Source organism: Leopardus geoffroyi, chromosome A2 (genome assembly GCF_018350155.1).
Source record: "Leopardus geoffroyi isolate Oge1 chromosome A2, O.geoffroyi_Oge1_pat1.0, whole genome shotgun sequence".
NCBI classification, from domain to species: Eukaryota; Metazoa; Chordata; class Mammalia; order Carnivora; family Felidae; genus Leopardus; species Leopardus geoffroyi.
Window position 1 is genome coordinate 156,560,715 of NC_059331.1, and position 14,994 is coordinate 156,575,708.

At 39.8% G+C, this 14,994-nt stretch overlaps 1 protein-coding gene and 1 pseudogene across 1 annotated transcript; one reads left to right on the plus strand and one right to left on the minus strand.

Annotated features, from left to right (window-relative positions):
- Positions 1-3,678: 3,678 nt before the first annotated feature.
- TAS2R5 (taste 2 receptor member 5) lies at positions 3,679-4,934 on the plus strand. Its single transcript, XM_045495928.1, is given in 5 exon segments — positions 3,679-4,164; positions 4,167-4,269; positions 4,272-4,399; positions 4,401-4,452; positions 4,455-4,934. Coding segments are annotated over 5 exon segments (1,014 nt in total). The 5' UTR covers positions 3,679-3,699; the 3' UTR covers positions 4,721-4,934.
- A 4,622-nt stretch (positions 4,935-9,556) lies between these two features.
- Positions 9,557-9,646, minus strand: LOC123607768 (annotated as a pseudogene).
- Between the last annotated feature and the right edge of the window lie 5,348 nt (positions 9,647-14,994).

Here is a 14,994-nt window from a genome sequence, read left to right on the forward strand (position 1 = left end):
AATGTTCCACTCTAATACTCCATCACTTGTAGGGGATCTGAGGCTCAGCCAGGAGCCACACACATTCATCACTAAAGCAGGGAATCTTTTGGGACGTCAGTGAGACTCCTGTCCCCAGCCATGCTGTCTGCTGCCCTAGCACTGCTGATGGTGGTGGCAGTGGCCGAATTTCTCATTGGACTGGTTGGGAGTAGAGTCCTTGTGATCTGGGGTTTTGGAGAATGGGTCAGAACATGTAAAGGGATCCCTATACAAACTCACTGTCCTGGGTGTGGTGGCTGTCAGTGTCTTCTACTGCAGGAAGATCCTGACCTTTGTTAAAAGGTCTGCTCATGGCTGAGGCAGAGGGTCTGTGGCTGGGTTTTGTTTTCTTCTAAAGTCTTTCAAGATCACTTTGCACTTTCTTCCACACCCATGTTGCCGCCGCCATCATTTTCTTCTTCTTCTTCTTCTTCTTCTTCTTCTTCTTCTTCTTCTTCTTCTTCCTCTTCTTCTTTTACCATATCTTATTTATTATTTTAATTCCACCATAGTTCTTTTTTCTTTTTATATACTTAAAAATTTTTTTCAATTAGTATTTTTTTATTAAATATAATTTATTGTCAAATTGGTTTCCATACAACACCCAGTGGTCATCCCAACAGGTGCCCTCCTCAATGCCCATCACCCACTTTCCCCTCTCCCGCACCCCACATCAACCCTCAGTTTGTTCTCAGTATTTAAGAGTCTCTTATGGTTTGCCTCCTTCCCTCTCTATAACTTTTTCCCCCCTTCCCCTTCCTCATGGTCTTCTGTTAAGTTTCTCAGGATCCACATATGAGTGAAAACATATGGTATCTGTCCTTCTCTGCCTGACTTATTTCACTTAGCATAATACTCTCCAGTTCCGGGGCTCCTGGGTGGCGCAGTCGGTTAAGCGTCTGACTTCAGCCAGGTCACGATCTCGCGGTCCGTGAGTTCGAGCCCCGCGTCAGGCTCTGGGCTGATGGCTCAGAGCCTGGAGCCTGTTTCGGATTCTGTGTCTCCCTCTCTCTCTGCCCCTCCCCCGTTCATGCTCTGTCTCTCTCTGTCCCAGAAATAAATAAACGTTGAAAAAAAAAAATACTCTCCAGTTCCATCCACGTTGCTACAAATGGCCAGATTTCATTCTTTCTCATTGCCAAGTAGTATTCCATTGTATATATAAACCACATCTTCTTTATCCATTTGTCAGTTGATGGACATTTAGGCTCTTTCCATAATTTGACTATTGTTGAAAGTGCTGCTATAAACATTGGAGTACAAGTGCCCCTATGCATCAGCACTCCTGTATCCCTTGGGTAAATTCCTAGCAGTGCTATTGCTGGGTCATAGGGTAGATCCATTTTTAATTTTTTGAGGAAACTCCACAGTGTTTTCCAGAGCGGCTGCACCAGTTTGCATTCCCGCCAACAGTGCAAGAGGGTTCCTATTTCTCCACATCCTCTCCAGCATCTATAGTCTCCTGATTTGTTCATTTTAGCCACTCTGACTGGTGTGAGATGATATCTCAGTGTGGTTTTGATTTGTATTTCCCTGATAAGGTTGCGTTGAGCATCTTTTCATGTGTCTGTTGGCCACCTGGATGTCTTCTTTAGAAAAGTGTCTATTCATGTCTTCTGCCCCTTTCTTCACTGGATTATTTGTTTTTCAGGTATGGAGTTTGGTGAATTCTTTTTTTTTTTTTTTTTTAATTTTTTTTTCAACGTTTATTTATTTTTGGGACAGAGAGAGACAGAGTATGAACGGGGGAGGGGCAGAGAGAGAGGGAGACACAGAATCGGAAACAGGCTCCAGGCTCTGAGCCATCAGCCCAGAGCCTGACGCGGGGCTCGAACTCACGGACCGCGAGATCGTGACCTGGCTGAAGTCGGACACTTAACCGACTGCGCCACCCAGGCGCCCCTGGTGAATTCTTTATAGGTTTTGGGTACTAACCCTTTGTCTGATATGTCATTTGCAAATATCTTTTCCCATTCCATCGGTTGCTTTTAGTTCTGTTGACTGTTTCCTTTGCAGTCCATGCTGCCTTCTTAAGAAGCTAGCCTAGACTTCCTCCTTTCTTCTTATTCAATTACTCTTTCTCCTCATTTCCTCATAGTTTCTGGCCTGGTTTGACCACTGTATTGGTTTTCTATTTGCTGTGTAGCAACACATACCTAGCTGTTTAAAACAGCATACACATTTATGTCCCAGTTTCTGTGGATAAAGAGTCCAGGCACAGCCTAAGTGGGCCCTCTGTGCAGAGTCTTAAAAGCTGTAATCAAGATGTTGACTAGGCTGATTTTTTGGAGCTCAGGGTGGTTTTCCAAGCCCACTCATTGTTTGCAGAATTCAGTTCCTTGAGGTTGTTAAACCAAGGTCCCTGTTTTCCTACTGGCTGTCTTCTGGGGGCCCATCTCAACACCCCACAGTTTATTGCCATATGTCTTTCTCATGGTCTGGTGAGATTCTTTAAGGCCAGAAGGAGGGCCCAGTTTCTCTTTCCAAACTTTGACTGATTAGGTTAGATCCACTCAGTAATCTTTGAGTAGCTCAAATGCAAGTGATTTAATTACATTTGCAGAAGTCCTTCATCTTTGCCATATAATATAACCCAATCACAGAAATGATAACCTGTTTTATTCATAGTCCTACCACTGCTCAAGGATTACTCAGGACATGTCCACCAATGGGTGGAAATGTTAGAGGCTATCTTATAATTCGCCCTTCTACAAACATCTGTGTTGGGCTGGTCCCAAGGAAGTTGGAATCTGGACAATAAATGAATCACTTTTCCTATATTTCTTGATTAACTGTACTAGTCTTTTTTTGCTTATTTGAGCTCATTTCCTTTCTGTAAGACTCCGGTATGAGATATATGCTGAGTCATGTGTGTGTGGATAATTGATCATAAAGGAAAGATGACCTTAAAGACCTTGATTAGCAGTAATGGTTCCTTTCCCTAACTTACATTTTTAAAAAATTATTTGGCACCTAAATATACTGTGTTTTTATTCTCTGATTGTTTTCTTCTTTAAAACTTCCCCTACTTTCCTCTTTGATAATGAAATATATTCTACTTTGTTATTATTTTTTTTTTGGTAATGAAATATATTTTAAATTCAGCTGTATCCAGCTCTCATGCTTATATGTTCAAAGTACTTTTTATGAAAATAAAATTAATTTTTTATAATATGAGCTCACATTTGGCACTGTATAAAACCTGAGAATGGGGGAGCCTGGGTGGCTCAGTCGGTTGAGCGTCTGACTCTGGATTTCACCTCAGGTCATGATCCCAGGGCTGTGGGATTGAGCCTTACATCAGCCTTCATGCTAAGTATGGAGTCTGCTTAAGATTCTTTCTCTCTGTCCCTCTGCCCTTCTCCCCTATTTGTGCTCTCTCTCTAAAAAAAGCCCCAAGCCCCCCCCCCCCCAAAAAAAAAAAAACCAACCAGAGAATGTTTGGATTTGGTCTTCTTATTGTATTATGTGCTGGTGTCCAGATGCTAGCCCATGACCCTTGAGAAGGGGAGTTGGTGTCTATGGTCCTGCTTCAAATCTCTGAGTGTAGGTTCAGTACATTCATGTGGGTGCAAATATGGAGGGGTCATAACTTCTAAATTCTCTGTGCCTGGTTACAGCTATTCAGTTTTAGAGGACAGGTTCCAGAAGGGCAAGGCCAAGTCCAGATTTTGTGGTATGAAAACTTACCTTGAGTGTGGCATCACCCTCTGGGGATCTGAAGTTCAGCCAGGAGCCACACACATTCATCTGTTGAAGCAGGACATTTTCTGTGAAGGCAGTGAGAGACTCGTGACCCCAGCCATACTGTCTGTTGCCCTAGCACTGCTGATGGTGGTGAGAGCGGACGAATTTCTCATTGGCCTGGTTGGAAATGGAGCCCTTGTGGTTTGGAGTTTTGGAGAACAGGTCAGAAAATTCAACAGGTCCTTATACAACCTCATTGTCCCAGGCCTGGCCGTTTGCTGATTTCTCCTGCGGTGGCTGATTATGATGGACTTAACCCTGTTTCCGCTTTTCCAGAGCAGCCGTTGGCTTCGCTACCTCAGTGTCTTCTGGATCCTGGTAAGCCAGGCCAGCTTGTGGTTTGCCACTTTCCTCAGTGTCTTCTACTGTAGGAAGATCACAGCCCTTGAACACCCTACCTTGTCTGCCTGTGGCTGAAGCAGAGGGCCTATCACCTGAGTCTCTGGTGCCTTCTGGGGTACCTCATGATAAATTTGTTACTTGTGGCCCACATTGGCTTAATGTCCAAAATCCTTCCCAAGGCAACAACAGCATTCTGTGCACCCTTTCAAACTGGTACTACATGTATATATTAAAGCTCACTGCAGGAAGCGGGTTGCCTTTCATGGTGTTTCTTGTTCCTTCTGGGGTGCTGATTGATTGTCTCTTTGTGTAGACACCACAAGAAGATGAAGGTGCATACAGCTGTAGGAGAGATGCTTGGGCCCAGCCTCACATCACTGCCCTGAAGCCCTTGACCTGCTTCCTTATCCTTCGTGTGGTTTATATCCTGGCCAGCCCCTTTCCCATCACCTCCAAGTATTCTGCTAATCTCCCCGTTGTCTTCATTTCCAAGACCCTCATGGCTGCCTATCCTTCTCTTCATTCTGTCATATTGATCATGGGGAATCCCAGGATGAAGCAGACTTGTTAGAGAATCCTGTGGAAGATAGTGTATGCTTGGAGATCCTGAGGCCCTTGATCTGGAGAGAAACGAGTGCTCAGAATACTCTTTTGAGACAGTTTTTGGTAGCTCTTTATAAGGGAGCTGACATTCATGTCTGTAAAATTTTTTCTTCTCTGACACCAAATCAACAGATGATCTACAGGAAGTACAGAATAAAAACTAATACTGCTTCACTGTTAGCACTGTAAAGTATAATTGTTTTATTGTATTATAGAAATCAAGACTGGGGCTTTATGTGTGGTAAAATAGGTGTTATATTCTGTTTACATATACCAAATAATTCATTTCTTTTTAAATTGCATATTTAAGTTGTGATTTTCCTATTAGAGGGAACAGAGATTAGGAGCAATTAATATAGAGATCGATCATTTTTATTAAGTTTCACTTATCCACTAATGTTAGTCATTTTAGGTAAGTTTTTTAAAAAAAGAAGTATCAAATAATTTTCCTATTTCTCTACTGTAGTAGGTCTAGTTACCTAACTGAAAAACAAAACAAAATATCTTTATATTTCTAGAAGTTTCTTTGAGTCCTAGACTTGCCTTTTAGGAAAGAAGTCAGTTGGCTGCCATGTTCTATATTAAACTCCAAAGCCCAGGACCTAGACTGGAGCAAGATGGGAGTGACAGCCACTTGCTTCTGCTCACAAAAAAGGACACTTCTCCCTGAATGTGTGAAGCTTCATCTTTCTTGGTCAACTAGCCATCCTGACTGTCTGCTCTGGTTTCCCTGCAGGCTGAAATCAGAGTTTTAGCATACTAAGTCTTTGAGTTGGATGGAGACCATCTAGAATGTCAAATCCATGGCAGCAGGGACTGCGTCTCTTTTTGTTTTCTCCTAGGTTATTGATGCCTAGAATACCACCTAGAATATAGTAAGTTAGTATTTTCTAAATGATCAATTAGTTACATTAACTAGTCTCACAGTTCCTCTTTTTTTTAATGTTTATTTTGAGAGAAAGAGTGAGAGAGAGCGTGCATGCGCGTGAGCAGGGGAGGGGCAGAGAGAGAGGGGGGAGAGAGAATCCCAAGCAGGCTCTGTGCTGTCAGCATGGAGACCAGCGTGGGGCTTGAACTCATGAACTGTGAGATTGTGACCTGAGCCGAAACCAGGAGTCAGACGCTTATCCAATTGAGCCACCCAGGCTCCCTTTACAATTTCTCTTTTATTTTATAAAGAAACTGAGAGCCCTGGGGTGCCTGGGTGGCTCGGTCTGTTGAGCGTCCGACTTCAGCTCAGGTCATGATCTCACGATTCGTGAGTTTGAGCCCCGCATGGGGCTCCATGCTGACAGCATAGAGCCTGGAGCCTGCTTTGAATTCTGTGTGACTCTCTCTCTCTGCTCCTCCCCTGCTCATGCTCTGTCTCTCTTTCTTCTTCTTCTTCTTCAAAAAAAAAAGAAAAAAAAAAAAAACAAAACAAAGAAACTGAGAGCCTATGGCAGTTCTGGGACCAAAACTCAGTTTCCTGGCTCTGGGTCCTGGGCTTATCCCCTGACATCATGCTACCATCCTAAACAACCTAGCTTTGCCTGAGGCTTCTCTGAATCCCATCCTTCTTTTTATGAACTTTCTCAGTCTTCCTTTTAGCCTTGTTTGAACACATTTCTTTTGATTCAGTTCCAGGGGATCTGGAATTCAACTGATAAACCTAACATTTTTTTCACTTCTCTTGAACCGTGCTTATTAATCCACTTTTATTTATCTGTTCTCCCCAACATGTGTCTTTTCCTTACCTAAAGCTGAGAACTGAAGTACATGCTAGACACATGTGGATGTTAGTCACCATTCAGGGAGAACTCGCTTCTCTGATGTCACTGTGAGTTGTGTGAGGTCCAGCACTGTCTTTTTGTCTTCTGGGAATGATAATATCCATCCATTTCAAGTAGAGACGCTTCCCCTTGGTTGTATTTTTAGTAGTAGGATGAACTTTCCATTATGCCATGCCTATATCTATCTAGATGTACTTTATGACCAACTGTTGCAATAACGATAATAATAGTACCTACCATTTGTGTCAGGCTTTCTATTTTATCGTGCATTCTCATATATTGTCCATTATCTCGTTTGATTTTAGTAACAACTCCATGTAGTTAGCATTTCTATCTTTATGTTATAGATCACAAAACTCAGGCTGGAGCAGTGATTTGCTCAAGATCATCAGCTGGTAAACTTCGCAGGTAAAACATTCCCAGAGTTTGGACCACAGGTCTTGTGCTCTTTCCAGTAAACCTTAAGTTCCTCTTGTTCGTGCTTATAAGACTTCATGCTAGGATTAGCTGGTGGAATACCCAAGTTTATGAGTGTGTTTCAACAGGTGAAATAACTAATCTTTCAAGTTTGGTATTGGTGGGTTGCCTGGGAGCCGAGATCCCCAATCACAACTGAAGTTTCTATGACTTGCTTTTCCTAGGGACAAACCCTTGCATTTACCCACTTTTAGGGACTGGATTTTCTTCCTTTTCTAAACATGATTTAGTTCATGATGTGGTGAGGCTGCTTTGTATTTTATCCAAGGAAACAAATCAGAAGGCAAATCTGTGCTCTTGAATTGATTCCTATGTAATTGCATCTTTCCTAATTTGCATTCTCAGAGCTGCAACTGGAACCACGTGCACATGTGTGCGTGTGTGTGCGTGTGTGTGTGTGTGTGTGTGTGTGTGTGTGTGTGTAGACATTACCAGCCTTCCTTTCTATTATGCAGTAGGATCTGTGATGATGCAGCCTAGAGGAAGTCTAAAAAGTTTCAAAAAGTAACGAGTTTTCATTCAGCTCCCTATTATTAGTCCTACTGCCTAGATATGGTCATATTTTGCCATTTGCCATAGTTCTTCTAGTGATTATTTTCTCAACTCTCTCATCTCGATTTTGCTTTCTTACTTGGTTTATAAACTTTGAACTATAACTTTTGAAGCCCATTCATCAAAGTTTGGGCATTATCTCAACCCAAACCATTCCCCTCTCCTAAATTTGATTCGTTTTATTTATTTGTCATTAATTTTATAACTTTAAGTAATATGTTTTCAACTTTTCTGTTTTGAACTTTAACTTCTGACAGTATCTATAGAATCTGAGCTGTAGAAGGAAGAAATTAGTGCCTCAGCTGCCCTGTGCTTTTCCCATAGCCCACCTCATGTCCAAACTCAAATGACTTAAGGAGAAAATACATCTGTTGGAAGAAATTGGCTATCTCACAGAATCAGTGGGAAGGGTGGAAAGTCAAGATCAGAATGGGAACCAAGAGAATATAAACAGCTGAGAACACAACCAAGTCACTCTATAGGGACTGATGCTGGGACTTTGCTCTCACATTTCTACTGTCGGCATTGTGTCTGTGACACTGCCCCACCTTTGAGAGTGTGTCCCTCTGAGTCACAGCTCCAAGGTCCAGAGTCCTGCCTGTGAGCCTCTGGTTGGCTGATTCTAGGTCACACACCTGCCCTAGTCAACAGGCTCTGGGGCGAGGAAAAATCTGATTTCTTTTTGGTTTCTGAAATATGTATTTTTAAGTTAAATGAAATGAAGTACTCAAGAATTAGATTAAGGAGCAGAATTGATGTGGCTGATGGTGAGCTAATGAAGATTTATAATCTGAACTGGAAGTTCAGCTCAAAGAACTCTCTCAGAAGGTAGCAGGAAGCATAAAAAGATGGAAAATGTAAAAGAAGAGAAAAGCTATATGGCACATAGAAATGATGGAATAATTATTGTGTGACTGGAGTCCCAGAGGAGATGGGAGAAATGAGGGGAAGGAATGAAATGGTTGAAGAATTAATGACCAAGAATTGCCCTGGGTTAAAGAAAGGTAAAAAAAAAAAAAAAAAAAAAAAAGAAAAAGAAAAAAACCTAGATTGAAAGACACAAAAGGATGTCAAACAAAACAGAGAAGGTGGGGGGACCCTTCATGTTTAAGCACATTACAGAAGAATTTAAAAATATCAGAGAGGAAAGTTTATAAGGATATAAGAATATCAAAGAAAAGTTCATAAAACTTTGAGGAAGAGCAGATCACAACTATGACACTCCTCAGTAGAATGCAGAAAAAAATTTTGCATTACATTCTATTTTAGTATTTTATTCTTATTTTCAAATAACACCAAGAAGAAAAGTTTAGAAGTATTTTTCTGGCTAGTGACCTATTTTTGTATTGATTATATACAGGGAGTCAATTATAAAAATGTCAGTGTAGGCTTAGTGGGTTGATGATCATGAAGTTAGCGAGCAAATTCTGAAATGTTTTAGCAATCAAGGAAGATCTTGAAATTCTAAAGGATTTGGCAGGAATGTGAAGTCACATTCACAACTGTATTAAGGGAGTCAATGTGTATAACTGGAAATGATTCTAAGTATCTAGCACAAATAATTGCCATTGCTACAATATGTGATAGAGGGAAGTAATGGAAATGGGAGAAAGAGACCAAAAAAATCAGCATATAGATTGAAGACAAAAGAAACTATTGGTAAGGAAAGCCTTACCAATATACGGCTTTTAAGAAAAAATCTGAAAACGTAACTGAAGTGCTTTGCTTTGGTGGGAATAGTAGAGTGGCTTCAAGAACTTCTACATTCTACACCACGTTAAGTTACTGGAAAAATTGTGAATAAAGATTAGGTATCTGCAAAAACATTCATCCAGTGTTTTTTTTTTTTAAGTGTGTTGTTAGATCAGGCCTTCTCTGATTCAGATTTTTAAATTGTAATGAAACTGATCTCTAGAAATTACTGCCCTCAAAGATTTGAAGGAAGAACAAACCCCAGTTTTAAAGGTTGTCAATTATGTGACTGATGCTGAGTGCAAAGGCTGGCTGAGACACATCTTTGTAGGACTTTTTTTTTTTTTGCATTTTTTTTTTTCTCTGTCATCCTTGCACAGGGGCCATGCTAATCTTTTTGTATTGTTTCACTTTAGTATGTGTGCTGCTGAAGTGAGCACTCTTTTAGGATTTTTATTAGGATTGTTTTTATTTCAGTTGGTGCTCTGGTTACAAAGATGTGTAAGTTTTCAGTAGTATAATTCAATGTTATTTTCCTCACAAGCTCTTTAATTTTTTTTGTATATGATTTTATAGAGTTTGAAGTTTTATAAGAACACATATACCACTGTATACAGAAAAGGCTTTTTTTTGGTCATAAATTCATCATGAGGATTAAATGAATTAATATATGTGAAGTGCATAGAAGAGTGCCTGGTGCATAGTAGTAACTATAAATATTTACCCTCAATGTTATTATTATACTAGTCTTTGGGAAAACAATTTTAAATATTTGCACTGGCAAAGAATAATTAGAGATACAGAAAGTAGTATATAAATGCCAGGTAAGTATGCTTTGGCAGTGGCTTCCTGAGTATGTGGGTACTTCATCATCCCTTGTTATTTCCTTTAACCTTGCCTACATCTTCATAAATCTTTTGTTAAATTCTCTTAAGTTATCTCTTTGTGTGTATTGCTTCTTCTGACATATATATTAAAAAGTTGTTTGTTTTTTGAAAAGACTTACGAGATAGAAAATCTTGAATATAGAAAGTCCTAGGGAATTCATGATAAATAATAAACAACTTCAGAAAGGTTACAGAATACAAGGTCAATATACAAAAATCAGTTGTGTTTGTGCACTCGTAATGAATATCTTAAAAATGAAATTAAGAGGACATTCATTTACAGTTACTTTAGAAAGAATAAGATACAGAGGAATGTTTTAATAGAAGTATAATACACCCTGAAAACTTTAAAACATTGTGAAAGAAATTAAAGAGACCTAAATAAATGGAAAGACATCCCGTGTTCATGGATTAGCATACTTAATATTGTTAATATGTCAGTATTCCCCAAATTGATCTACAGATAAATACAATCCCTATCTGAATCCCAGTTGGCTTTTTTTTCCCCCAGAAATTGACAAGCTTGTCCTAAAATTTATATGATTTTGCTGGAGACCCATAATAACCCAAAGAATTTTGGAAAAGAACAAATTTGGGGGGATTCACACTTCTCAATTTCAAAATTTATTTCAAAGCTATAGTGATCAGGACAGTGTGGTACTTGTGTAAGGACAGAATATGAATGAATGGGACAGAATCTAGAGTCCAGAAATAAACCTTCACACTATGGTGAAATGACTTTAGTCAAGGGTGCCAAAACAATTCAACAATAAAAGAAATCTTTTCAGCAAAGTTTGCTGGAACAACTGGATACCCACATAGAAAAGAATAAAGTTGATCCTTAGTTCACACTGTTCAAAAATTGACTAAAAATATATCATGGGCCTAAGTGTGATACCTACAATTACACAACTCTTAGGTACAAACTTATGGTAATAAATCTTGGTGACCTTAGGTTAAGCCATGGTTTCTTAGATATGACACAGAAGTACAAGTAACAACAACAAAATGGATAAATCAGACTTCAACAATTAAAAAAAAATTTGTGTTTCAAAGGACACCAACAAAAAAGTAAAAAGGCAACTATAGAATAGGACAAAATATTTGCATATTTGCAAATAATAAGGGACTAGTATCTGAGATATATAAATAACTCTTATACCTCTATAGTAAAAAGACCTTCTAATAAAAAACTGGACCTGAGGCTTTGAATAGTTATTTTTTCAAAGAAGGCATACCGATGGCCCACAAGCACATGGAGGTGGCCAACATCCTTAGTCGTTAAGGAAATGCAAGTCACAACCACAATGAGATAGCACTTCATACCTACTAGGTGGCTATAATAAAAAAGACAATACTACATGTTGGTGAAGATGTGAAGAAATTGGAATTCTCTTTCATTACTGGTAGGAATATAACCTGGTGCAGCCACTTTGGAAAACAGCTTGGCAGTGCCTCAAAATATTAAGCATATACTTATAAAACCCAGCAGTTTCACTCACAGGTATACAGCCAAGAGAAATCCAAAATTCATGTCTACACAAAAGCTTGTGTGTGAATATTCATGGAAACATTGTTCCTAATAGTCAAGAAATGGAAACAACTCAAATGTCCATCATCATATGAATGGATAAACAAAATGTGGCATTTACATACATACACACACAGACACACACATAAACACACACACACACACACACACACATATACTCATACAGTGGAATATTATTCAGCTGTAAAAAGGAAAGAAGTAGTGATACATGTTATAACATAGATGAAACTTGGAAACGTGCTGAGGGGAGAAGCCTGTCACAATACTAATTATATGATTTCACTTATATGAAAGGCCCCAAATAGTCAAATTTACAGAGCTAGAAATTAGGTTAGAGGTTTCCAGGGGCTGGAGGATAGAGCTAATGGGTAGTGACTGCTATGGAGACAGGGTTTCTTTTGGGGTCAAGAAAACTGTTCTAAAATTAGTGGTGATAATTGTTTAACTCTGTGAATATATGCAAAACCACTGAATTATATACCTAAAGTCATATTAAAGCAATTACAGATATAATGGTTGGAAAAGAAGAAATAAACCTGCCATTATGTTCTTTCCTTTTTTATTTGAGTATAGTTGACGCACAATGTTACATTAGTTTCAGGTGTACAACTTAGTGATTTGACAGGTTTATACATCATACTATTAAGACTGTCATTATTTTAAGAAGATATGATTATGTACGTAGAAAATCCAAATAATCTAAAAAATATTAGGAAATAAGTTAACTTAGAAAGGTAGATAGTTGTATGTAAGGTTAATACACAAAAGCTAATGTGTTTCTATATGGTAGTATGAAACCATTAGTAAACATGAGTTTTTAAAAGATTGTTTTTCACAGTCTCTAGTATTCTGTAAAATTCTGAGAAAGCTGTAGATAATGTAAGCTTTATGGTGCAAGTTAGTTTTGGATTTTCAGTTTTGGTTGCATAAGAGATATCCCAATGCTCAGGTCCTGCCCAAAGCCAATAATTAGAATCTCTGAGATAGGACCTAAGCATTATGTCTTTTAAGTCTCCCCTGGCAGTTCCAATGTGCAGCAAAGGTTAAAGAGCATTAAAAGCACTGAAGTTTTCCTGATGTGTAATCAATTTAATTAACAGTATCATGTTGAGATGAACTTATATTGAATATAGGGTAAAAGATGACTATAAAACAAGAAAGAGACTCAACTCTAGAGAGCAAACTGATGGTTACCAGAGGGGAGGTGGGTGGGGGGATGGGTGACCTAGGCGATGGGGATTGAGGAGGGCACTTGTGATGAGCACTGGGTGTCATATGTAAGTGTTGAGTCACTATATCCTACCCCTGAAACTAATATTACCCTCTCTGTTACCTCATTGGAATTTAAATTAAAACTTTAAGAAAAAGATAGGTGTCAACAGTTCAGGCTTTCTTTCCTTTAATGAGGTTTTGTAATTCAGCACCCTGGGTATTTCTACGGAACTAGAAAAAGAGTTGGAGGAACGGCTGGTGTTCCATTTGATGAGCCCCAAAGCCCCTAGCTTTGTACCAGCTGGCTTTGGGTCTTCCCAGGGTTCCGGTGGGAGCACTTGCCAGCCACATCATTACTTCTGAGATTCATGTACTAGATGTCCCTGGAGAGCTCTCACACCCTCTGCCTTTCCTTTGCTTTTTTGTCCTCAGCATCATGTGGGTACACTCGGATGCAGGACCCACCTTCTGTCACACTTTATTATTACACCTCGCCATAAACACATCCCCATGCCACTCCCTCACCCCGATTATGGCATTCTCACTACGTGTTAGTCATGATGTCTCTAGGAATGGAGACGCCACCTCCCACAACACCTTCCAATCCATTTACTGCTTTCCTGGCATTCCCAAGGATTCTTAATTTTTTTAATGTTTATTTATTTTTGAGAGAGACAGACAGACGGAGCATGAGCAGGGGAGAGGCAGAGAGAGGGAGACACAGAATCCGAAGCAGGTTCCAGGCTCGGAGCTGTCAGCACAGAGCCTGACATGGGGCTTGAACTCACAGACTGTGAGATCATGACCTGGGCCTAAGTTCGGAGGCTTAACCGACTCAGCCACCCAGGTGCATTCCCCGCCCCCCCCCCCCCCCCCCCCCCCCCCCCGCCCCAGGAGTCTCAGAACATGCTCAGGTTTGGGGTCATCTTTGCCAAGTGAATCTCCGTTCTTCCTCTAAGATGTTATCCCATGGGGTGCCTGGTGGCTCAGTCCACTGAGCGCCCGACTCTTGATTTCTGTTCACGTCATGATCTCACAGTTTGTGAGATTGAGCCCTGTGTGGGGCTCAGTACTGACAGTGAGGAGCCTGCTTGGGGTTCTGTCTCCTCTCTCTCTGCGCCTCCCCCATGTGCTCTCTTTCTCTCAAAATAAACTTAAAAAAACGTTATCTCAGTACTCCCAAATTCGTTTTATTTTTTTACCATAGCACTTATCTGACAATAAAAATTTAAATTTCTTTAACTGCTTGTATCCTTAAGATAGAATGTATACTCCATGAGGACAGGGATCTTTTTGTTTGTTTTCCTCCTGTCCCTCAGTGTTAAGATTAGTGTTCAGCGAATAGCTATGGGCACAAAAATGGAACCATAACATCTATACTATGTTACAAACTGAACTTTATACTTAAAGTTTTCTTGCCATTACATATTCTACAAAACCATTTTCCTTTTTTATTTTTACGTTTTTTTATCTGAGTATAGTTGACACACATTGATACATTAGTTACAGGTGTATGACATACTGTTTCAACTTCTCTACATGTTATGCTGTGCTCACCAGAAGTATAGTGACCATTTGTCACCATACAGTGGTACTGCGATATCATTGAAATACCCTATGCTATGCCTCCCCCCCCCCATGACTTATTCATTCCATAACTAGAAGCTTGTATCTCCTACTCCCCTTCACCCATTTTGACCATCCCCCACCCCCTTTCCTCCAGCAAACTTCAATTTGTTCTCTGTATTTATACGTCTGATTCTGCTCTTTCTACAATACCATTTTAAATGACCGGATATATTATTGTTTATGATTGCAATGCTTTTTATTTTTTTTATAAGCAACAGTCTATGGCTGGACATTTTTTAAAATGAAATTTATTGTCAAATTGGTTTCCATACAACACCCAGTGCTCATCCCAACAAGTGCTCTCCTCATTGCCCATCACCCACTTTCCCCTCTCCCCCACCCCCCATCAACCCTCAGTTTGTTCTCAGTATTTAAGAGTCTCTTATGGTTTGCCTCCTTCCCTCTCTGTAACTTTTTTTCCCCCTTTCCCCTTCCCCCTGGTCCTCTGCTGAGTTTCTCAGAATCCACATATGAGTGAAAACATATGGTACCTGTCCTTCTCTGCCTG